The 21,748-nt window shown below is 52.2% G+C and overlaps 3 protein-coding genes across 13 annotated transcripts; 1 reads left to right on the top strand and 2 right to left on the bottom strand.

Moving 5' to 3' along the window:
• Positions 1–1,656: 1,656 nt before the first annotated feature.
• LOC128571132 (translation initiation factor IF-2-like) lies at positions 1,657–4,757 on the bottom strand. Its single transcript, XM_053570771.1, has 3 exons — positions 4,749–4,757; positions 3,234–4,067; positions 1,657–3,034 (listed from the first exon to the last, which is right to left on the bottom strand). Exons 1-3 carry the CDS (start codon positions 4,755–4,757, stop codon positions 2,984–2,986), a joined length of 894 nt encoding a protein of 297 aa, XP_053426746.1. The 3' UTR covers positions 1,657–2,983.
• Positions 3,560–11,696, top strand: ATXN7L3 (ataxin 7 like 3). Of its 11 annotated transcripts, none has more exons than XM_053570237.1 (13): positions 3,560–4,031; positions 5,380–5,490; positions 5,789–5,921; positions 6,114–6,285; positions 6,473–6,570; positions 6,751–6,773; positions 7,097–7,142; positions 7,291–7,376; positions 8,091–8,159; positions 8,409–8,452; positions 8,708–8,779; positions 8,860–9,017; positions 9,119–11,696. In XM_053570237.1, exons 2-13 carry the CDS (start codon positions 5,440–5,442, stop codon positions 9,265–9,267), a joined length of 1,101 nt encoding a protein of 366 aa, XP_053426212.1. In that variant the 5' UTR covers positions 3,560–4,031; positions 5,380–5,439; the 3' UTR covers positions 9,268–11,696. The 11 variants fall into 11 exon arrangements, with proteins under 11 accessions (XP_053426212.1, XP_053426213.1, XP_053426215.1 ...); XM_053570238.1 differs by having other exon boundaries at positions 7,076–7,142; positions 7,348–7,376; XM_053570240.1 differs by having other exon boundaries at positions 3,641–4,031; positions 7,348–7,376.
• Positions 11,697–11,773: 77 nt separating this feature from the next.
• On the bottom strand, positions 11,774–16,491 carry TMUB2 (transmembrane and ubiquitin like domain containing 2). The gene is made up of 3 exons (XM_053570248.1): positions 15,893–16,491; positions 13,210–13,776; positions 11,774–12,960 (listed from the first exon to the last, which is right to left on the bottom strand). Exons 1-3 carry the CDS (start codon positions 15,925–15,927, stop codon positions 12,597–12,599), a joined length of 966 nt encoding a protein of 321 aa, XP_053426223.1. The 5' UTR covers positions 15,928–16,491; the 3' UTR covers positions 11,774–12,596.
• Between the last annotated feature and the right edge of the window lie 5,257 nt (positions 16,492–21,748).

Below are 21,748 nucleotides of genomic sequence, written 5' to 3'. Positions count from 1 at the left end.
TAGGTGTTCATGACTCTCCCCTGAAACTCCAATTATCACCCATATGCAAAAATTCCAAAAGGTGCTGTCTGCAGAGACCACTCTTCCAAGCCACAGACCTGGGTGGACACTGCATCCTCTGAGATACCTTGCAGGCACTTCATACCTCAAGATGCAGAATGATCATTAGTCGCTTGGTCATTCAACTTGGAAACCAGGGTATCAGCCTTGACACCTCTCTTACTTCCATGTTTATTTGATCACCTAGACCTACCCATTCCACTTCCTAAGCCTCTCTCAAATCTGTCTCCCTTTGCCCACAGCTGCCACTCTCATACAGTTCAAGGCCACTGCCATTGCTCACGTTCTGCAAAGACCTACAACTAGCCTTCCTTCTTACACTCTTGCCCTTACAGTCCACTCTTCACACAGCAGCCAAAAACAAATCTGATTACTTTTGTACTTAAAATTTACCATGTCCTACCACGGCCCTACAAGGCCTGGCCCCTGCATCCTTTCTCTTATTTTCTTCCCTCCTCCTCCTCCTAACCACTCACAATGATCCAGCTAAGTGATCTCTCTCCTGCTCCTCAAACATGCCTACCACAAGGCCTTTGCACTTGTTCTTTCTATCTGTAATGGCTCTTCCTCCAATTCTACACATACTTGGTTTTCCATTCTTCAGGCCTCAGCTCAAATGTTACTTTACAGAGAGGGCTTTCCCAACCACACTCTTCTAAAGAGACCTCTCTCTACATCTATGTCTCCTTGTTTATGTATTTTACTTGTTTATTTCTGTCTCCCCAAGTAGGAGACACCTTACATGCTTATTCATTACAGTAATCCCACACCCGAAACTACATTTGACACCCAAGAAACACTTGTTGAATGAGTAAATATGGCCCCCTGCTAGCCTTTCTACCCCAACTCTAGCCATACCAGCTATCCATGTCTCAAACATACTATGCTGTCGTTGGGGCCTGTACACAAAGTGTTCTCTCTACCTAGTTAATTCAGGAGCCTTCCCTGAACCCCTGACCACAAAAAAAAAAAAAAAAAGTCTCCATGCTACATGTTTCTTCAGCAGCCTGTATACCTTCACACTCAGACTTGTTTCTTTCACATCAAGTTTTACTGGGCTGTAAGCTCTGCTAGGACAAGGTCTGTGTGTCTTTCTTGCTTGTTGCTGTAACCCCAGGGCCTCACCCAGATCCAGGACCAGCTCAGGCATCAGTGTTTATTAACTGGTGCTAACTGTGGAGACTGGGCATGTGCCCAAAGAGGCCACCACCACAGAGCAGCCCAGACCAAGCACCAAACGAGTAGTACAGTCCAGCTGTAAAGAAGTTTGGTAAGAGGGTGGCCATGGGTGGGGATAGGAGGAAGGATTTATGTAAACAGGGAGAAGTCAGGAGGGTTTTCTGGGCATGTGCAAATTCCTTGTAGTAGATGTACTAGGCATATTTAAAGAAACAGATCAGTATCACTGGAATGGAGATTTTCTGAAAAGGTGATGGGAAATAAAAGGTAAGGACGGATGAGGCCACCCTTTAGAAGTTCCCCAAGGCCTGGGTTACTTCTTTGTTCCAGATTAAGTTCAACCACTTTTTGAAAATCTCTATCTGCTGATCCCACAGTAACCTCAATATATCCCAAATTGAACTGGTCATTCTCCTTTATCTTCCCATGTCCTGGAAGTTCTCCATTCTGGTTAGACGTGTTCTCAGGGCCTCTCACTACTTTACTCTGTACATTACAATCAATAACAGAAACCTACTGCTTCTGAAGTATTCTTCATACTCCACACTTGGAGTGGTCTAAAACTGCAAGCCTGGTCAGAGATTCTCCTTGAGGACTGACTCCTCATTGCCTGTAGGGTTAAAGCCCACAAGTTCTCAGTACCTGTATGATCTGGCCTACTCACCTCCTGGTGCTCCATCACCCATTCCTCTGTTTCAGCCTCATCTACCCTTCTGAAGCTCACTTTCCAGGATATCTCGGCCTACCCTGACCTGGTTCATCTCCCCCTACAATAAGCCTTTCCTGACCAATTCTCTTGTATCATTCAAAGTCTCCTCCTGACCACCTCTTCACTCTGCATCTCTGTTTTTATCACACTTCCAATTATTATCCTATAGGTCTGTCTACCTCACAAGACTGTGAACTTCTTGAAGAGTTTTATTTCATCTTTATATGCCAGCACCTGGAGCACTGTAATAATAATAGCTAAAATTTACAAGCACTTACACATAGCTAAGAGTTTCACATGCACTGACTTGTTTATCATCACAACCTAATGAGATTGGTACTATCTTTACACCCACTGACAACGGAAGAAACCGAGGCACAGGGACTTCATTTGCCAAGTGCACCGATTTAAATACAGACCTGATTCCTGGTCTCAATCACTTTAAGAAATTGGTTCAATAAATTTCTCAGGAGAAACCAGTGAAAATAAACATAAATAAATAAGTAAATTACTGAAAACTAAAGAGCCAATGACGGTCCAAAAGTATGTGATTTCAGACTATCCTCCTTCAATCTTATCTCCTGAGAGAAGGCTGCCACACTACCGTTCCAGGACACCAGGCACAGTGAGTAACCGAGATGGAAGCGCCAGGCTAGGTATCTGCTATGGCTGGGGAAAAGCTTTTTCCTCCAGAAGATAAAACCCCGACCGAGAGCGTGCAGATACGGGTACACTCAGGGGAGCAGCATTGACTCGGGGGGTCTGCCCAGCGCCAAACAGGCTGTGGAGAGGTAGGGGGGTCCAGCGTGGGTTCCGGAAGCAGGAAAGGGAGCAGGTGTGATATCTAAATTAGGATGAGGGCGGGGAGGGTGCTCGCTCAGAAAGGCACAGCCGGGCCTCCGCCTTCAGCAGTGGACCCTCAACTCGGACGTTTGTTGGTTCACAGGCCTGGAGTGGGCTGACACCCGCCCAGAAACCAAGAGAACGGAGGCGCGGACGAGCCCTTCGGCTCCATGGGTTTTTCGGCCTGAAGTCCTATCTGCGCCCCACTTCAAGTCTGGCCTCTTCACCGAAGAGGCTGCACACCTTGGGGTAAAAGGGGGAGCAGAACGGTGGGGGGGAGGAGAGCACGGAACCCCGAGGGAAGGGCGGGGAAGCCTGGGCCGGAAGGCGTCCCAGGCTGAGCTGGGAGCCGGCGCTCTCTTTCGACGCCACCCGTTGCCCCCGCCCCCGAGCCGGCCGGGACCGCACAACGTCTCCGCCTCCAGCGCACCGCGCACCTCACCTTGAACGCCGCTCCACCCACTTTCATCTTATTGGGCCTCCCAGGCCGAGACGACACGGCGATTGGCTGGGGTGGCTCCTGAAAGCCACGCCCATTTCTCCGCCCCCGTCCCCGTCCGCCGGTACTTTGGACGGCGGCGTGGCGCCCCTCCGCCCCTCCCGGTCCCCGCCCCCTGGAGCAAATGCTGCCGAGCTGCGGCCGCGGGGCAGATGCACGCGCTCGGGCCCTTCTAGTAGGCGCCAGCAGTCGCTGGGCGTGCGAAAGCGAAAGAAGGAAGAGGAAGGGAGGGCGAGGGCGGGGTGTTGAGGAGGGGCGGGAGGAGGAAGAGGAGGAGGTTGGAGCGCGTTCGCGCTTGGCCTCGCGCCCGCGCGGAGGGAGGGGGAGAGGGGCGCGCGCGCGCACGTTCGCGTTCTCGCTCGCTCCATCCATCCATCCTCCGGTCGCGGCACGCGCGCGCGCTCCGGGCTCGCGCCGCACCCCCCGCCCGGGAGAGGCGGGCTGGAGTGGGGGGCGGGGGGAGGGGCGCGCGGACGGCGCGCGGACTGCGCGCGGGCGGGGTAAGGTGAGGAGGAGGAGGAGGCGGCGACGGGACGAGAAGGGAGGGGAAGGGGCCATGGCCGCCCGGTGAGGCGGCGAGGCGGGGGGGCGGCCCGACCCCCCGGCCCCGGGCCCTGGGCCCCGGGGAGAGGCGAGGACGGACCGACGGACATGGGGCTCCGGAGCAGCCGCCGCCGCCGCCGCCGCCGGAGGACGCGGCCCTAAGAGGCCGCCGGGCCCCGGCGCGGCCCCCCGGGCGGGGTGAGTACGGGACGGAGACGGGGACGGGGGAGGGGCCTGCGGGGGGCGGGGGGCGGGGCCCGAGGCGGGGCTTGGGCCCCCTCCCCCCAGGTCTGGGTCAGCGCCCCTTCCCCTCCCCCCCGGCCGACGCGGAAACGCCCGGCTTCCCCCAGCTTCCCGGCCCGACCGGGGCCCCCTGCTCTACCCCGTCTGGGTCCCCCTTGGGCGGGGCAGGGCCGGCCGGGGAGGGGGCGCGGGGCCTTTGTTAGGGAGCCAGGCCCTAGCCCCCGGGACAATAGAGACACCCTCCCAGACTCCTCTCCCCGGCCGGCCGGGGCTCTTGGCGGGCGAGGAAGGAGAGGGGCTGAGACGCGTCTCACTCTGCCCACTTTCTGGGGGTCGGTCTGTCCCGCACCGGCGCCGGCCTCCAGCGGCTCTGCTCTCCTCCCCCCAGTCGGTATGATGCAGCAGCAGTGCCGCAGGGACGGGGGAAGAGCCGAGGCCCGGCCTCCTACCCTTCTCAGTGCCCCTGGCTCATTTGTCAGTCTCCACCCCACTCTAGGCCGGCAGCTCCTTAAACTCGTACCCACCATTCAGGGGGGCCCTGGACTGTGGGTGCTGTTTCTGAATCCTTTGCTGGGGGTTCCTGGACTTTGGGGCTCTTGGAGAGACTTCCGGCTTGTCCTGAGGGAGGGAGGGTGGTTATCTAAAGGAAGAAGAGGTAAGGGAAGTGCCCACTTCTGCCATGCTATCCCATCGGGCTCTACCCCTCTCTTGTTCCTGGTGGGTTAGAAATGCCCCTTAGCCCTAAGGCTTCTGTGAGCTCTGCTCCCTCATGGAGTGGCAGGCTTATTTCAAAGGAAAGCAGAGTAGGGTGAAGGTTGTAGGGTCCTAGGGCCATTCGTACTTCTGGTAGCAGTACCCCCCCAAGTGGACATCCTGGCTGAAAGCAGAGGTGACTCTGAGGAGAGCCTTTAGGGAAAGGGGGGTTGTGTTTAGGAGTCTGTGCAGTTCTTTGCCACACCCTGTGGGTTTGCTTTGAGGCCTTAGAGTTCCTTCTCCTCCCCCTGCTGCATTGCACCATGGGTATCAAAGAGGGGTTTGAGTTTTAGGGACCTGGGGTGAGCTGCTGCCTCCTATAGTCCTACACTCTGATTGGCAGTGGAGTCCAGGGCCTGAGCTTAGGCCTGGGAAGGACTAGGCCACCTTTAGGTTTCAGGCCTTGAAGGACCATCCAGACTTAGTGAGCCTGGGCCTTGAAGAGGGAGATACCCTGATGCCAGGATAACTGGGCAGTGAGGTGGGCAGGGGTGAGGGCAGTCTTCAGAGTGCCCTGGACTCACACCAACCCCCACCCCAATGTGTGCAGCCGAGTTGCCGCCCGCTGTGCTATGAGCAGTCAGAGCGCCGTCTCCACAAGAGTTTACAAATGAAAATGGAGGAAATGTCTTTGTCTGGCCTGGATAACAGCAAACTAGAGGTGAGGGCTCCCCACATGTGCCTCTAGTTCTTTCTCTTGATGTCTCTACGTCACTATATCTGGCATCCACACCAAAGAGGAATTTGGGTAGTTAGCCTTGTTCCTTAAAGGGAATAGCCAGCTGAAAAGGCCCATGGATCCAGGAAGAAGAAAGAACACAAAGTCATGATGGGGATAATGGCAAAGAAAGCATGATTCTTGGCTCGGCCAGTTGGCAGGAGATTTAGTTGGTGAAAGTTGCTATCAGACCAGGGGGCTGTGACTCTTGTGACCATGGATGTTCTCCCCTGGGGCCTAGGCCATCGCTCAGGAGATATACGCGGACCTGGTCGAGGATTCTTGTTTGGGATTCTGCTTTGAGGTACACCGGGCTGTCAAGTGTGGCTACTTCTTCCTGGACGACACGGACCCTGATAGCATGAAGGATTTTGGTGAGCTTCAGGATTTGAAGGAGAGCAGTCTAACCCTGCGCTGGGAGTGCTTTGAGTTTCCTTCTCTGGAAACTGCACTAGATATAGATCCTGGCACTCCTGTGAGCCTGGGCAGGGGGGTTGAAGAAGCCACGGGAACAAGAGAGGAGGGTCCCCTGCCTGCCCTGATCGCCACGCCTCTCCTATCCCCAGAGATCGTGGACCAGCCGGGGTTGGACATCTTTGGACAGGTTTTCAACCAGTGGAAGAGCAAGGAGTGTGTTTGCCCCAATTGCAGCCGCAGCATTGCCGCCTCCCGCTTTGCTCCCCACCTGGAGAAGTGCCTGGGAATGGGTCGGAACAGCAGCCGAATTGCCAACCGCCGGTGAGGGCCTTTCCCCTTGCTGGAACCAGAGCTGCTCATCTTCTGCAGCCTGCACCATGGTGTAGTCCCTTGGGGGCACTACTAGGGGACAGAGAATTGTACTTGTTCCCAGATGCTCCATGTACCCTGGATGTTGTAGGGAGACAAGGTGGCAACCTTGACCCTTTTTCTTCCCCACCCTTGGCAGGATTGCCAATAGCAACAATATGAACAAGTCTGAGAGCGACCAAGAGGATAATGATGACATCAATGACAACGACTGGTCCTATGGCTCAGAGAAGAAAGGTATTTGGGGAAACTTGGGGGGACTTTGGGATGAGGTGGGCAAGCAGGAATTGGGGATACAGTGGTCACAAGTTGTTGCCTTGAACAGTGGGGGCAAAGTGTAGTTTTGTACTCTTCTTGGGATGCCTTTACTTTGAGAACTTAAAGTAACCCTCCTCTTTATCCTTTTGTTCTCCACAGCCAAGAAGAGAAAATCAGACAAGGTGAGAGCCGGGCAAGCATGGGGGAAATTTGGGCAAAGGACAGATAACCCTCCCTTTTGGGAAGGGAGTCCTTGGGTGTCCTGACTCAAATCTGAAGTCACTGCGGCTTCTCTGGGTTTTGGGACAAAGGTATCTATGGTGGGCATGGGGCAGCAGAGGCTTTGGTGGAGTGGGGGAGGGAATATGGGTAAACAAGCCTCTTACTGGGTAGGAAGAGTAGGAATTTGAGGATGTTTCTTTGTCAAATCTTTTTTCCTTTCCTGGGTTCTCGGCTCCCCCTTATCGTTACCCTTTCCCCAAAGCTATGGTATCTCCCATTCCAGAACCCCAATTCCCCTCGAAGATCCAAGTCTTTAAAACACAAAAATGGTAAGTGGGGCTGAAACAATGGGAATGATTCTAGCAGTGTTTTCTGGGACTCACTGCTGTGGGGTGGAGGTGGGGGTTGGGGGGCAGGGTGTTGAGGGAGGGCCTGTGATCCTTCTGTCACCCCCACTTCCTCTCTGGTTATTTTCAGGGTTCTCTGTCTGTACCTCTGCATCAAACACCCTTCCCCTTCTTTTTTCTTCTTCAGGGGAACTTAGCAATTCGGATCCTTTTAAGGTGAGTATAGGTTACCCCTTTTATGTTCCCTCTCATTGTATTGTTGTGAGTTGGTTGGGTTTTGGTGAAGTGGGGATCAAAATGCTGACAGAAGCCTTAGAGAAATTATTTGGGTCTTGTATATTTATGTTCTTTCTGAGTCCCACCCCCTCATCCACATGCAGGTGGAATTACTTAGGGCTGGGAGCAGTGGCTTCTAAATTCTGGGAGGCTGAGGAGGGTGGATAGCCCGAGCTCAAGAATTTGAGATCAGCCTGAGCAAAGTGAGACCCTGTCTCTACTAAAAATAGAAAAACTAGCTGGGTGTTGTGGTGGGCACCTGTAGTCCCAGCTACTCAGGTCACTGAGGGAATAGGATTACTGAGCCCAAGAGTTTGAGGTTGCTGTGAGCTATGATGCCATGACACTCAACCCCAGGGTGACTGAGTGAGACACTATCTCAAAAAGAAAAGGGGGGTGGTGTGGGTAACGCCTGTGGCTCAGTCAGTAGGGCGCCAACCCCATATACTGAGGGTGGTGGGATCAAACCCGGCCCCGGCCAAACTGCAATTAAAAAAAAAAAAAAAAGTTAAAAAAAAAAAGAATTACTTGGAAAATTATTGCATAGTCCTAAAGCCCCACACTTAGGCATGAGAGGGATTGATTCTCCATCAACTATTACACCCCCTCTTTTGTCTGCTCCTTCCCTAATTTCTCCCTCTGGTTCTCCTACAGTATAACAACTCAACTGGGATCAGCTATGAGACCCTGGGGCCAGAGGAGCTGCGTAGCCTGCTTACCACGGTGAGGGACCAGAGAAGCAGAGGCCTCTGGGAGTGGATGCTGGTGACATAATACTTAGGGACATACAATTTTCTCTCTGGAAGTAGGTTTCTTGGCCCATAGTGGCTTGGGACCATCTGCTCCGGACACCTTGGGGCCATTTCTGCTTGTGGAGTCTAGCATTTACACAGAAGGGAATGTGTATTGTCTCTTACATTGGAAGAGTAGGTTCTCTTGTGTCCCTCTTTTCAGCTTATATTCTTCTTCCAGCAATGTGGGGTGATTTCTGAACACACCAAGAAGATGTGCACAAGGTGAGCACAGAACCTAGAAGGTGGATGGACCAGGGGGCCCTCCTCCTCCTGCATACCCACCCTTAGGCAGTGGGGGCTCCTGCTTGTCCCCTTCCTCTAATGGCCAGGCTTAGGCTGCAGTTTGGGTGCCTTCCATTCATCCCTTCCCTGTCTTTGCCCATCCTACCCACCTGCTTTGGTTGAGGGGCCGGCCTTTACCTGAGTGCCACAGATCCTTCCCTTCCTTTCAGGGTTTGATAATTTTCTCCCCACCAGGTCCCTGCGCTGCCCGCAGCACACAGATGAGCAAAGGCGAACTGTGCGGATTTATTTCCTCGGGCCCTCAGCGTGAGTGACCTTACGGGATAGGTGGTGGGTTGTAGCTGGTAGGGTATCTCTAAAGCCCTTCTTGGCTCCTCCCCTTGCAGCGTCCTTCCAGAGGTTGAGAGCTCCCTGGATAATGACAGCTTTGACATGACCGACAGCCAGGCCCTGATCAGCCGGCTTCAGTGGGATGGCTCTTCTGATCTCTCGCCCTCTGATTCAGGCTCCTCCAAGACGAGTGAAAATCAGGGATGGGGTCTAGGTACGTGACACTATTAGGCCCCAGGAGCAATTTGCCCAAAGGCACAGAACGCCATCTCCTGCCACAACCTGCTCTCACCCCACATGGTTCTTTCTATGCAGGTACCAATAGCTCAGAGTCACGGAAAACCAAGAAAAAGAAATCCCATCTGAGCCTGGTAGGGACTGCCTCTGGACTGGGCTCCAACAAGAAGAAGAAGCCAAAGCCACCGGCACCCCCGACGCCCAGCATCTATGATGACATCAACTGACTTGGGTGCAAGGGATAGCCTTTGGCTGAGCAGAGCCCTCTCTCCCAACCCCCACCCAGGTGGCATAGCCTGGCAGATGGACAGCTGCTGGGGGTTTGGGCTTGGGAAGTTTGGTGGGCCAGGCAGGCAGAGGATCCAATTATGCACCCCTGGGGGGTGTCAGGGTCCTCTGCAATGAAGCACGACCCCTCAGCGTGCAGGACTCAGACCTGGACATATTATGCCTTGGACATAAGTTTGGTGGGGAGGCGGTTTTCCTATTTATTCTGAATTACTGGATGTCCAGCGAGGCCAGGGGCCTGACCTGGGCACTGTGCCAGGGCACTGCCTGCCACCCACCCCAGGAACTGGACTTAAGCCCTGCCGAGGGGCATTGTGGCTACCCTGAAGGCTGTGGGTTGGAAGCTGAGCCTGGAGGGGGCCTCATCTGGCTGCCCTCAGCAATGTGAATGGGTCCGGTGCTTGGAGCTGAGGGGCAGGGCTGGGCCTGTCCTGTCTGTGTGCAGAATCCTATCAAATGCCCCCAGTCCCAGGGGTAGGCAGGCACAGTGTGCTGTCTGCTGAGGTAGGCGCCCAGAACTGCCGCCACCTTCCCTGCCCCTCACAGGGGCAGCCCTTTCCCCTCAGTCCCCATGGGCCTCCTTGGCAGCAGGAGCTGTCCTTTTGTTGTTGGGTGCCAGGAAAGGGCCTCCAGCCTCTACAGCTTCAAGGAATGGGAAAGAGGAGGGTAGCAAGAGGGAGCTGTGTATCAAAATAACTCCCCCTTACCTTTCCTCCCTGACCCAGGGCTGGTGAGGAGTGGGGCCCCAAGGTGAGAGGGAACGGTGCTGCTTTATTTGAAATGTTTTCTTACCTCATTCCCTGCCCCAGGAAGGGGCCTTGCCTCACCCTCCTGGGGTGGCCCCATGTTCCTCCTGCCAACCCTGCCCTACTGGGGCACCCCAAGTTCCCAACTGCTGCTTGCCACCCCTTCACCTTGACCAGATTGAGTTCCTCTCAATGCTCCTGCCTCCAAAGCCTGCCCTGTTTCCCCATCCTTAGCCGCTTTTAAGTTATTTATTCTGTACTTGTGGTTTGGGGCTCTGAGGAAAATCCTAATCTTGTGCCTCTCCCTCTTTGCTAGGAGTGGGGTCGGAAGAGAAGGTGGTCTGTGTGTTCTGAGTTGTCAGTAGGGGGAGGGGGTGTCATTATTCCTCTGTGGGACTGTCATGCCAGTGTGCCCACCTGCTTAGTCTATATCCTAGACACCCCCTCTGTGCAGGCACCATCACTCCCAGGAGCAAAGCTGGAGGACTGCAGTCTGGGCTGGGAGCAGAGCTGACTGACACAGGGGTGGAGTTGACCCTGATCCAAATTCTCTGGCCCTTGTTGGGCATATCTCCGGCCCTCCTCCTAGGAGGAGCCATCCCACATTTGGGTAGCTAGTACCCAGGACTGGTTGGACTGATTTGGATTGGGGACCCTAGAGGGTAAAGAGAGCAACAGAGATTAGGGCCCTGTCTGGAACCCCACTCTTCCTCTGGGGTGGTTCTCACTGTGGCTGATGCCTGGTACAAATTGGTTTTTAACCCACAATTGTGATTATTTTTTAAAAAGCCAAACAAATTTTGGCAGGAGTTGGAATAAATCCTGGGGCCTGGGCTCCTCTGTTCTTGGCCCTCCATAGCTTTTCTCCGAGGGGAAGGAGGATCTCAGCAAGCCTCCAGCCTGCTTCCACATGAAGTCTTGGGAGTAGGTTGAAGGTGAAGGGAGGAAAGCTATGGCCCACTCTCCCTTCTGAGAGGCAGCTGTAGCTCAGGCCCTAATACACCCTTTCCCCTCTGGCCTCTTCCTTTCCCTCTTCTGGTTGGAGGAGGGAGAAGTGGGAAGTAGTTTGGGAACTGGTTTGTCCACATAAACTTACCCATTGTTCCTTGGCCCGCCCTCAGGGCAGAGCCCCCTGCCCAGGCTGGGTAAGAGATGGGCTTGGTCCAGCAGGGACCCTGAGGGAACAAACCCCTCTCTTTCTGGGGAGAGTGCCCCCCTACCATGTAGTTGAACAGGGGCTAGGAGCTCACCACCCCCTCCCTCTTAACAGCAGGCTGTGTGGGTTTCAATTCCCATCCTTCCCACCCCAGCTAGGTGTCGTCCACCCCGTATCCTATCATGTGTCTGAGTGTGTGTGGGGGGGGTTCTGTACTAATTTCCATGGCCGGTGGCTTTTCCTTCCATGCATCACTCCCCCCCGCATGCCCAGGGGCCACCCGCCTGGCATTACCGCATGCTGGGGTCATTGGGGGAGGGGGGAGGGGCTCACGCTGTCCTGTGGTCTTGAGATTTTTATTTTTGCATATGTAATCCATCCTGTACAGGTAGCTAACTTTGTAAACGCTGTGTATTCCTCTGCCCCCATGGCTGCTGGTGTAAATAAACTGCATCTCCCGTTGGTAGCCTGGCCTATCCACCCTTCATTGGCATGTTGCTGGGAGCAGAGCAAAGCCATTCTCTGTCACAGGAGGCTCCATAGCCACAAAATGGAACTTTATTCAGTCACAGACACTGATCCTCCATCCAAGAACCCCAAAGGCAAGTGCCTAGGGCCCAGTGATCCATACTCAGAGATCATCCTTACAGCTGGGTAGGGTAGGGTGCTGGCCAAGGGCCAGTACTGTCTTTTGCTTACAGCTGTAGTCCTAGGGTAGTAGCAGCTGTGGCCTGGCCACTCCCAATGCTGGGGGCTTGGCTTTCTGCCCCCATCCCCTTCCTGACTGAGGATTATTTAAAAAAAAAGCAAGCAAAGTGCTTTGAAATAAGGGAGAACACCCTATTCCTCCTCCAGGGCTAGAGGGAGAAGGTGCACTTACAGGGAAAGCTGGTACAATCTTCATTCCTGCCTGTGATTTCCATCTCCTAAGACTGATACTTGGTTGAGGAAATGAAAGATACTTTAGGTTCCCTACAGAGGTATGCTGGGGCCATACTGAGCAGCCCTGGTTGCTGGGGGTAGGCATGCAGGACACTGGGAAGAGCTAGGACCACAGTTGGGAGGGAATCCCCAGAGCCCAGGCTCCCCACTGAGTTTGGCTATCAGCTCTGAACTCTTTCAGGACCCTAATAGTGAAGGAAGAAGACATCTTCATTTCTACCTGAGTTGTGCTTGCACAGAGGGGATGTCTGTACCCCCATGGATGAGAATGGGAGGAACGATACCTGCCTCCTGTGTCTTGTAGAGGGATACCCACCACATCCTTTCCACCCTCCCTCCTAAGCCCTTGGGCCCAGCTCTGGCCAGGAAAGGGGGAGAGGCCATAAAGGAGGAAGACCATGCCTTTCATTTTCTCCCTATGTCCTTATCGTCCATACATCCCAAATACTAGGAAGCTAAAGAAGACAGTGACCCCCACCAGGGAGACAGTAGCAGGTGCTGTGAAGAACTGGCGGTAATTGATTCGGAAGTACCAGACCACACCCAACAGCACCACAAACACAGGCACCATAAGGCTGCCCACATTGACACCGAGACTGGGTGGCTCGGTGGCTGAAGGGACCAGGGAGGCTGAAGGCCCCGGAACAGCTGACCCTGGGGGTGAGCGGTGGCAATGAATCACACAGTTGTCGGTAATGTTAAGAGAACGCAGTGTGCGTGCTGGGTCCTGCAGCAGGCGGCCCTGGTAGATCAGTTTCATCTGGCTCTCTTGTCCAGGGAAGTATTTGCTGTAAAGATGAAAGAGAAGGAAAGAAGACAGAGGGTGAAGAATGAGAAGATAAACAGGCCTGGACCAACAAAGTAGGGCAGCAGGGAAAAACTAAAGGGTAGACTTACATTAAAGGATCCCACCCACCCTTGGTAGGGGTGGACCTAACACATTCCTGCTACTCCCACAGCTGCACTAGCCTCCTTAAAGTCAACTGAGGGCTGGGGACATGGGCCACAAGCAGCCTCCCACTTTCCAGCCAACTTACCTCTTCAGGGTACCCACAGTATCCTCTGGCCTTGCCACAGCTAGCTCCTCGGTGTCATTGAGGAATTTGAGACGCACATTGATGAGATCAGGGCTAGGAGGAAGGCAGGTGCTATCTTCAGATCTCACGGGGGCCTCTGGACTGTCAATTTCCGTACCTGCTTGTCTTTTGGGCAGGCCTTGGATGTCAAGCAGAGTCTCAAGGCTGGGCTCAACATCACCCCCAGCTCCAGGTTCCCCTGTGGAGTCTCCTCCACCTTCTCCAGCCTCTTCAGCCTTCTCATCATTACCCTCTGATGGATGGGGGAGTTCAGTTGGCTCTGGGGTGCCCTGGCCCACCACCAGATGGTCCACATGCCCCAGGTGGAGGACGGATGGGTCGCCTGCTGACACAATAGTGCCCAGGAGCTGGTTGCTACCGCTGTCTGCCACATAGGTAGAGAGCCAAGCTAGGACCAAGGCTAGAATCAGCACCACCACACCTGCCACCACCATCACCTCATTACCCACACCCTCAATGAGGGTGACATCAGAGAGCTCCATGGCCTGGCTGCTGACTGCGTCAACGCTGCAGGAACAAAGGGGACAATGTCAGCAGAGCCTGAGGGCTGCAACCAGGGCTCTAGTCTGTTCAGATTCTAACTGACCAGCCCTGAAAGAAAATGGAATTAGTTTCCTGTAGAAGGGAGGACAAACCGTCCTAACTCTATAGACCCCCAACCTAAAGCTAAGGACTTATCCTTTGCCTCTACTGTGCAACTCTTTCAAATTCCACACGTTTTCCTCACTTACACTCCAACCCCTCAACAATGAAGGATCACTAGGAGAACTTCACAGTCTAGCTCTATTGCTAGTTATCACTGCTTTTTTAGTAGATGCCAAAAACCTTTGCTTCTTTGAGCCTTGAGTTTCTTTTTCTTTTTTCTTAAACAGAGTCTTGTTTCTGTCACCGTGTGTAGAGTCCCCTGGCGTCATAGCTCACAGGAACCTCAAACTCTTGGGATCCAGCGCTCCTCTTGCCTCAGCCTCCTGAATAGCTGGGTCTACAGGTACCCACCACAACAACCAGCTAGTTTTTCTATTTTTAGTAGAGATGGGGGTCTCTCTCTTGCTCAGGCTGGTCTCGAACTCCTGAGCTCAAGCAATCCACCTGCCTTGGCCTTCCAGAGTGCTAGAATTACAAGCGTGAGCCACGGCCATCCAATCCTGAGTTTCTCTAGGATTTCTATCACTTGGTAAAGCAAACATGTTCTCTGAGCAACCTCCAAAGTAGCTTCAGAGACCAAAAGCCTGCAATGTTTTATTTTAGGGCACTTATGGAGGCACTGTGCAGCCACCCTTGACAGATTGTTTCATAATCAGCTTATTTCATTTCTCATCACAGATCCAAGCCATTCTCATCACAATGTCAAGTCAAAAAAAAATTAACCCATCATCAAAAGTAAAGTCAGGGCAGGGTGAGGTGGCTCATGCCTGTAATCCTAGCACTCTGGGAGGCCAAGGCAAGTGGATTGCTTGAGTTCATGAGTTTGAGACCAGCCTGAGCAAGACGGAGACCCCATCTCTACTAAAAATAGAAAAACTGAGGCAAGAGGACTGCTTGAGCCCAAGTTGGAGGTTTCTGTGAGCTATGACACCACGGCACTCTATCCAGGGCAACAGTTTGAGTCTCTGCCTCAAAAAAAAAAAAGTGAAGTCAAATCACCTCAAAGAGACAACTCTGTAGTGACCATCAGTAGATACTATGCAGCAGACACTACATCTGTCTCCTCTGAAACCCTCTGGCAAGCCCTACGTGCGGGGAGCCATGTGGAACAGACACCAGAAACAGCACTTTCCCAGGTCACCATGGGCTTGTGACTACAAAAATTACTCCCCAAGGGGCCGGCGCCTGTGGCTCAGTGAGTAGGGCGCCGGCCCCATATGCCGAGGGTGGCGGGTTCAAACCCAGCCCTGGCCAAACTGCAACAAAAAAATAGCCAGGCGTTGTGGCGGGCACCTGTAGTCCCAGCTGTTTGGGAGGCTGAGGCAGGAGAATTGTGTAAACCCAAGAGTTAGAGGTTGCTGTGAGCCGTGTGAAGTCAGGGCACTCTACCTGAGGGCGGTACAGTGAGACTCTGTCTCTACAAAAAAAAAAAAAAAAAAAAAAATTACTCCCCAAGTGAAAGTGATTTAGAAAAGATTCCACACCATCTCTCATAATCCTTATCTCAGTTTCTCTTCTTTTACTGTGAACGTTCTCCCTCTGCATTTTCTTAGAAAGGCAGGAAAGATCTATTTGTTCCTTGGAGTACCTCCTTTTTCCCTTAGAGAATCTGCTGCTTTCACACCTGTCCCTGAGCAAATCCTGTCTGGTGATTATCATTATCACACTATTCTCACAGCACCTATAAAACTTCATTATACTTATCAACCTGTCTATCTTACATTCCTGGCAGACAAGGATTACATGTATTTCTTTTTGCACCACAGTGACCAGCATAAATCCATGTACTTATTCAAACAATGTTTGTGGAACATTATCAACATCTGAATAGTTTTCACAGCCTTATTTAATAAACTAACTCTACAGTCAGAAAAAAACTATAATCTCAGTATTCCCCCTTACTAGATATGTAACCTCAAACAACATTTCACAGCTTCAGCTTTCTCCTCAGTAAAATGGGATTAAAATTCATACCTACCTCATAAAGTTGTTTTGAAGATGACGTGAAATCATCGAAGCAAAATACTTAGCACAGTGCCTGGCACATTACGAATGTTCAATAAACAAATGATAGCAATTATTTATCACTCCCACAACTAACCACTGATGGTATGATGGTAAATGTCATCACCCATGATTTACAGAAAAAGAAACCGTGGCAAAGAAAGACCAAAACGACTGGCAGACACACAGGGAACGCTTGTGGGGATGGGCAGGGCAGAACCCAAGATCTTCCACCTCAAGGGCCTTTGCTCTCTTCTGGGCCTGTGAACTACCCTGACCACGTTGTGGAAGGGTCTCCGACTCTGCTTTTTTTTAGGTGAAGGTTCCGCTTTTGTACGGTCCTACTTCCGTGGCGTTGGAGTGGTGTCCATAAACCCACCCGAATCAAAGGGCTGCCAGCTCCCGGCCGCCGTGCCTAAGATCAGCTCTCCCAGCCGGTGAGGTGTAGGGTCAGGTGAAGGGGGTCACAAACCATCCACACCCCTCAAACTTCGGGGCGGGACGGAGGAACTGTGGGCGGGGCTTGAGGACGCAGGGAGTCATGGGAAATTAAAGGGAGCTAGTACCGGTACTGTGCCTGGATAGGGAACGAGGTCCTCACCTGAAAAGGCCAGACTAAGCGTTTTGACTTCGCCAGGACGGCCCCTGGCCTCGTCTTTCCGTAGGGGCCGGGGGAGGGGCTGGAAATCCCCCTTTCTCTCCAGGGTCCCGTCTCTTCCGGCTTCTCCCGGAAACTGTTAGAACGAAGGACAGGAAGTCCCGCCTTCGTGCCGTTCACTGATGACGCAAAGCTACGTAAGGCGGGTTGACGTAAACGTATCTTTAAATAAAAGGGACAGGTTTCTCAGTGGAAAGAGAGGCGGGGTCATTGTTGGCGGGATCGTGGCCCACCGGGTTGTGGGGTCACGCCCACTGGGCGGGGCCTTAGGCAGCCTGGGAGGACAGGCGAGACAAGAGGGGAGGAGTAAATCCGGGGAGGTGTTTGCGGAGGGGGCGTGGCTTCGTGCCTGTGGAGGGATGCCCAGGTTGGCGCTTCCAGGCGTAGAAACCCAGCGGGGTTTTCCTCCTTCCAGCCTAGTTCTCTTCTCCCTGGCAAATTGGATTCATTACTGCTTTGCTACGCGCCCAACCTCTAGGTGAGCCGCATTAGTTAAGGACTGGTCTTTCTGACCTCCCAGAACTCAGATCTGGGCTAGTCGGGAAGATGAGAAGACAAATTAGTCACCACACAGGGTTTGGGGAGTGTGGCCCCTGGTATGTAAAGCCTTAATAAATAAGACCGAAGGGCGGCGCCTGTGGCTCAATGAGTAGGGTGCAGGCACCATATACCGAGGGTGGTGGGTTCAAACCCGGCCCTAGCCAAATTGCAACAAAAAAATAGCCGGGCATTATGGCGGGCGCCTGCAGTCCCAGCCACTCGGGAGGCTGTGGCAAGAGAATCGCCTACACCCAAGAGCTGGAGCTTGCCGTGAGCTGTGACACCATGGCATTCTACAGAGGGTGATAAAGTGAGACTCTGTCTCTAAAAATAAGTAAATAAGACGGGAAACCATTTCAAAGATGACACATTCAAAGTCCGGCGCGGTGGTTCACGCCTTTAATGCTAGCACTCTGGGAGGCCGAGGCGAGTGGATTGCCTGAGCTAAGGAGTTCGAGGCCAGCCTGAGCCAGAGAGAGACCTCTCTTTAAAAAAAAAAAAAGGCGGGTGGTGGTCTCCTCTTCACTGTGGCATCTCCAGGGGCACCCAGGTATGTCTGCTGCAGCTTCTCTTACCTTGTGACCTGCAGGTCTGGGGATATCTGTGGGAGATCTGTAGGGAAGTCGGAGGACACCCTGGAAACAGAAATGGGAAGAAAATGGGGGAAGATGTGAGAAAGACAGATGAGAACAAGTCGGGAGTGAAGAGAAGATGTAAGAGAGAAGTAGGAGACAGTTTGGCATCACAAAGAATGAAAGGAAGAACGGCCAGGCTGAGTCCACAGGTACTAGAACTTAAAGAGCAAGAGGAAGGGTGGCGCCTGTGGCTCAGTGAGTAGGGCGCCGGCCCCATATGCCGCGGTTGGCGGGTTCAAACCCAGCCCCGGCCAAACTGCAACAAAAAAATAGCCGGGTGCTATGGCGGGCACCTGTAGTCCCAGCTACTCGGGAGGCTGAGGCAAGAGAATCGCTTAAGCCCAGGAGCTGAGGTTGCTGTGAGCTGTGTGATGCCACGGCACTCTACCAAGGGCCATAAAGTGAGACTCTGTCTCTAAAAAAAAAAAAAAAAGAGCAAGAGGAAGTGAAAGGAAAATTAGGGCAAGGAAACAGATAAAAGAAATCGCTCATGAGGAAGAATCCACAGAAAACTCCAGGCAACATGAAGAACCAGTCCAGAACAACCCCGCCAAGGGACCATGAGGTAGCTACTGCAGAGGATTCCACCTATAAAGAAATGTTAGGAATGACAGAAAGGGAATTTAGAATACACATGTTGAAAACAATGAAAGAAATGATGGAAACGATGAAGGAAACTGCTAATAAAGTGGAAAATAACCAAAAGGAAATCCAAAAACAGAATCAAATAAGAGATGAACGATATGAAGAATATAGAAAGGATATAGCAGAGCTGAAGGAACTGAAACAGTCAATTAGGGAACTTAAAAGATGCAATGTAAAGTATCAGCAACAGGTTAGACCATGCAGAAGAAAGAATTTCAGAGTAGAAGACAAAGTTCTTGAGATAACTCAGATAGTAAAAGAGGCAGAAAAGAAGAGAGAGAAAGCAGAACGTTCACTGTCAGAATTATGGGACTTTATGAAGCGTTCCAACATACGAGTTATAGGAATCCCAGAAGGGGAAGAAGAATGCCCCAGAGGAATGGAAGCCATACTAGAGAATATTATAAAAGAAAATTTCCCAAATATCACCAAAGATTCTGACACACTGCTTTCAAAGGAAAAAAGGCGGGTGGTGCCTGTGGCTCAGTGGGTAAGGTGCCAGTCCCGTATACCGAGGGTGGCAGGTTCAAACCAAGCCCCGGCCAAACTGCAACAAAAAAAATAGCCAGGTGTTGTGGCGGGCGCCTGTAGTCCCAGCTACTCAGGAGGCTGAGGCAAGAGACTCGCCTAAGCCCAAGGATTTGGAGGTTGCTGTGAGCTATGACGCCATGACACTCTACTGAGGGTTAAAAAATGAGTCTGTCTAAAAAAAAAAAAAAAAGGCGTTGTGGCGGGCGCCTGTAGTCCCAGCTACTTGGGAGGCTGAGGCAAGAGAATCACTTAAACACAAGAGTTTGAGGTTTCTGTGAGCTGTGACTCCACAGCATTCTACCAAGGGCAACAAAGTGAAACTGTCTCAAAAAACAAACTAAAAAATTTTCCAATCTAGAAGATGAACAACATCTTAAAGTTGTTTTATTTTAGTTTGCATTTACCTGATGAGGGTGAAGTTGAGCATTGATCATTCACTGATTTGATAGATATGTGTTTTCTGGACAGTACTATAGAGGCAATAAGTAAACAAAGGGAAATAATACAGGTGCCATTCCTGCCTCACAAATCAAGGACATAAAATCTTTCAGCTGCAGATAATTTCTTCAATATTTTGCCTTTTATTTATTTATTTTTTTTTTGTAGAGACAGAGTCTCACTGTACCGCCCTCGGGTAGAGTGCCGTGGTGTCACACGGCTCACAGCAACCTCCAACTCTTGGGCTTACGTGATTCTCCTGCCTCAGCCTCCCGAGCAGCTGGGACTACAGGCGCCCGCCACAACGCCCGGCTATTTTTTGGTTGCAGTTTGGCCTGGGCTGGGTTTGAACCCGCCACCCTCGGCATATGGGGCCGGCGCCCTACTCACTGAGCCGCAGGCGCCGCCCCTATTTTGCCTTTTATTTATTTTTATGATTTGGTGTTTATATGACCTTTTATTTTTTTCTTTTTGGAACAGTCTCACTCTATCACTCTGGGCAGAATGCTATGGTATCATCATAGTCATCATAGACACAGCAACCTCAAACTCTTGGGCTCAAGAGATCCTCTTGCCTCAGCGTCCCAAGAAGCTACTAAGACTACAGGCATGAGACACCGCACCTGGCTATTTACTTATTTTTTAAGAGATGGGGTCTCGGGTGGTGCCTGTGGCTCAAGGAGTAGGGTGCCGGTCCCATATGCCAGAGGTGGCGGGTTCAAACCCAGCCCTGGCCAAAAACCACAAAAAAATAAAAAAAAAAGAGGGCGGCGCCTGTGGCTTAGTTGGTAAGGCGCCGGACCCATATACCGAGGGTGACGGGTTCAAACCCAGCCCCTGCCAAACTGCAACCAAAAAATAGCCGGGCGTTGTGGCGGGCGCCTGTAGTCCCAGCTACTCGGGAGGCTGAGGCAAGAGAATCGCTTAAGCCCAGGAGTTGGAGGTTGCTGTGAGCTGTGTGAGGCCACGGCACTCTACCAAGGGCCATAAAGTGAGACCCTGTCTCTACAAAAAAAAAAAAAGAGAGAGATGGGGTCTCAGCCAGGTGAGGTGGCTAACACCTGTAATCTCAGCACTCTGGGAGGCCAAGGTGGGTGGATTGCTGACACGCCTAACCAAGAGCATGACCCTGTCTCTAAAAAATGAAAATAAAATAGCCAGGCATTGTGGCTGGTGCCCATAGTCCCAGCTGCTTGGGAGGCTGAGGCAAGAGAATCGCTTGAGGGCGGTGCCTGTGGCTCAGTGAGTAGGGTGCCGGCCCCATATACTGAGGGTGGCGGGTTCAAACCCAGCCCCCGCCGAACTGCAACAGAAAAATAGCCGGGCGTTGTGGCGGGCGCCTGTAGTCCCAGCTGCTCGGGAGACTGAGGCAGGAGAATTGTGGAAGCTCAAGAGCTAGAGGTTGCTGTGAGTCCTGTGACGCCATGGCACTCTACCGAGGGCTGTAAAGTGAGACTCTGTCTCTACAAAAAAAAAAAAAATCTCTTGAGCCCTAGAGTTTGAGGTTGCTGTGAGCTGTGACACCACCGCACTCTACTGAAGGCAACAAAAAAAAAAGAAAGAAAGAAGGAAAAAAAACTAGGGCGGTGCCTGCGGCTCAAAGGAATATGGTGCCAGCCCCATATACCGGAGGTGACGGGTTCAAACCCAGCCCCGGCAAAAAAAAAAGAAAAAGAACTGTCACCCAGGCTGCAGTTCAGTAATGTAATCACAGTTCACTGCAGCCACCGACTCCTGGGATCAAGCAATCCTCCCACCATGGCCTCCCAAAGTGCTGGCATTACAGGTGTGAGCTGGGTCTATGTTGCCCAGGCTGGATGCAGTGGCTACTTACAGTCACAATTATAGCTCACTGCAGCCTCAAACTTTTGGGCTCAAGTTATTCTCCTGCCTTAGCCTCCTAAGTAACTAGAACAACAGGTGTGAACTATTGTACCCAGTCCTTGAGTTGTTCTTATAATAGTGGCTGAGTGCAGGGCTCAGCGCCTGTGGCTCAAGCGGCTAAGGCGCCAGCCACATACACCTGAGCTGGCAGGTTCGAATCCAGCCCTGGCCCACCAAACAATGATGGCTGCAACCAAAAAATAGCCGGGTGTTGTGGTGGGTGCCTGTGGTCCCAGCTACTTGGGAGGTGGAGGCAGGAGAATGGCTTGAGCCTAGGAGTTTGAGGTTGCTGTGAGCTGTGATGCCACAGTACTCTACCCAGGGTGACAGCTTGAGGCTCTGTCTCAAAAAATAAAAAAATAGTGGCTGAGTGCAGGAAATTTGGAAGCACAGAAGACCCAAGAGGGGGGGAAATAAACATGTAGTGATGGAGACCTCAGACATATTTATTTCTTTATTTATTTTAACACAGAGCCTCAAGCTGTCACCCTGGGTAGAG

Source organism: Nycticebus coucang, chromosome 18 (assembly GCF_027406575.1).
Source record: "Nycticebus coucang isolate mNycCou1 chromosome 18, mNycCou1.pri, whole genome shotgun sequence".
NCBI classification, from domain to species: Eukaryota; Metazoa; Chordata; class Mammalia; order Primates; family Lorisidae; genus Nycticebus; species Nycticebus coucang.
This window is presented reverse-complemented; position numbering and strand designations above follow the sequence as displayed.

Coding starts and splice junctions, on each gene's coding strand:
- LOC128571132 (XM_053570771.1), bottom strand. Junction 3,035..3,233: donor TGGGTGGAGCGGCGTTCAAG/GTGAGGTGCGCG, acceptor TTTTACCCCAAG/GTGTGCAGCCTCTTCGGTGA.
- ATXN7L3 (XM_053570232.1), top strand. CDS start 5,440: ATGAAAATGGAGGAAATGTCTTTGTCTGGCCTGGATAACAGCAAACTA. Junction 5,491..5,788: donor TGGATAACAGCAAACTAGAG/GTGAGGGCTCCC, acceptor CCTGGGGCCTAG/GCCATCGCTCAGGAGATATA. Junction 6,571..6,750: donor CTATGGCTCAGAGAAGAAAG/GTATTTGGGGAA, acceptor TGTTCTCCACAG/CCAAGAAGAGAAAATCAGAC.
- TMUB2 (XM_053570248.1), bottom strand. CDS start 15,927: ATGATTTCACGTCATCTTCAAAACAACTTTATGAG. Junction 13,777..15,892: donor CTTCAAAACAACTTTATGAG/GTAGGTATGAAT, acceptor TTGTTCCTGCAG/CGTTGACGCAGTCAGCAGCC. Junction 12,961..13,209: donor ACTGTGGGTACCCTGAAGAG/GTAAGTTGGCTG, acceptor TCATCTTTACAG/CAAATACTTCCCTGGACAAG.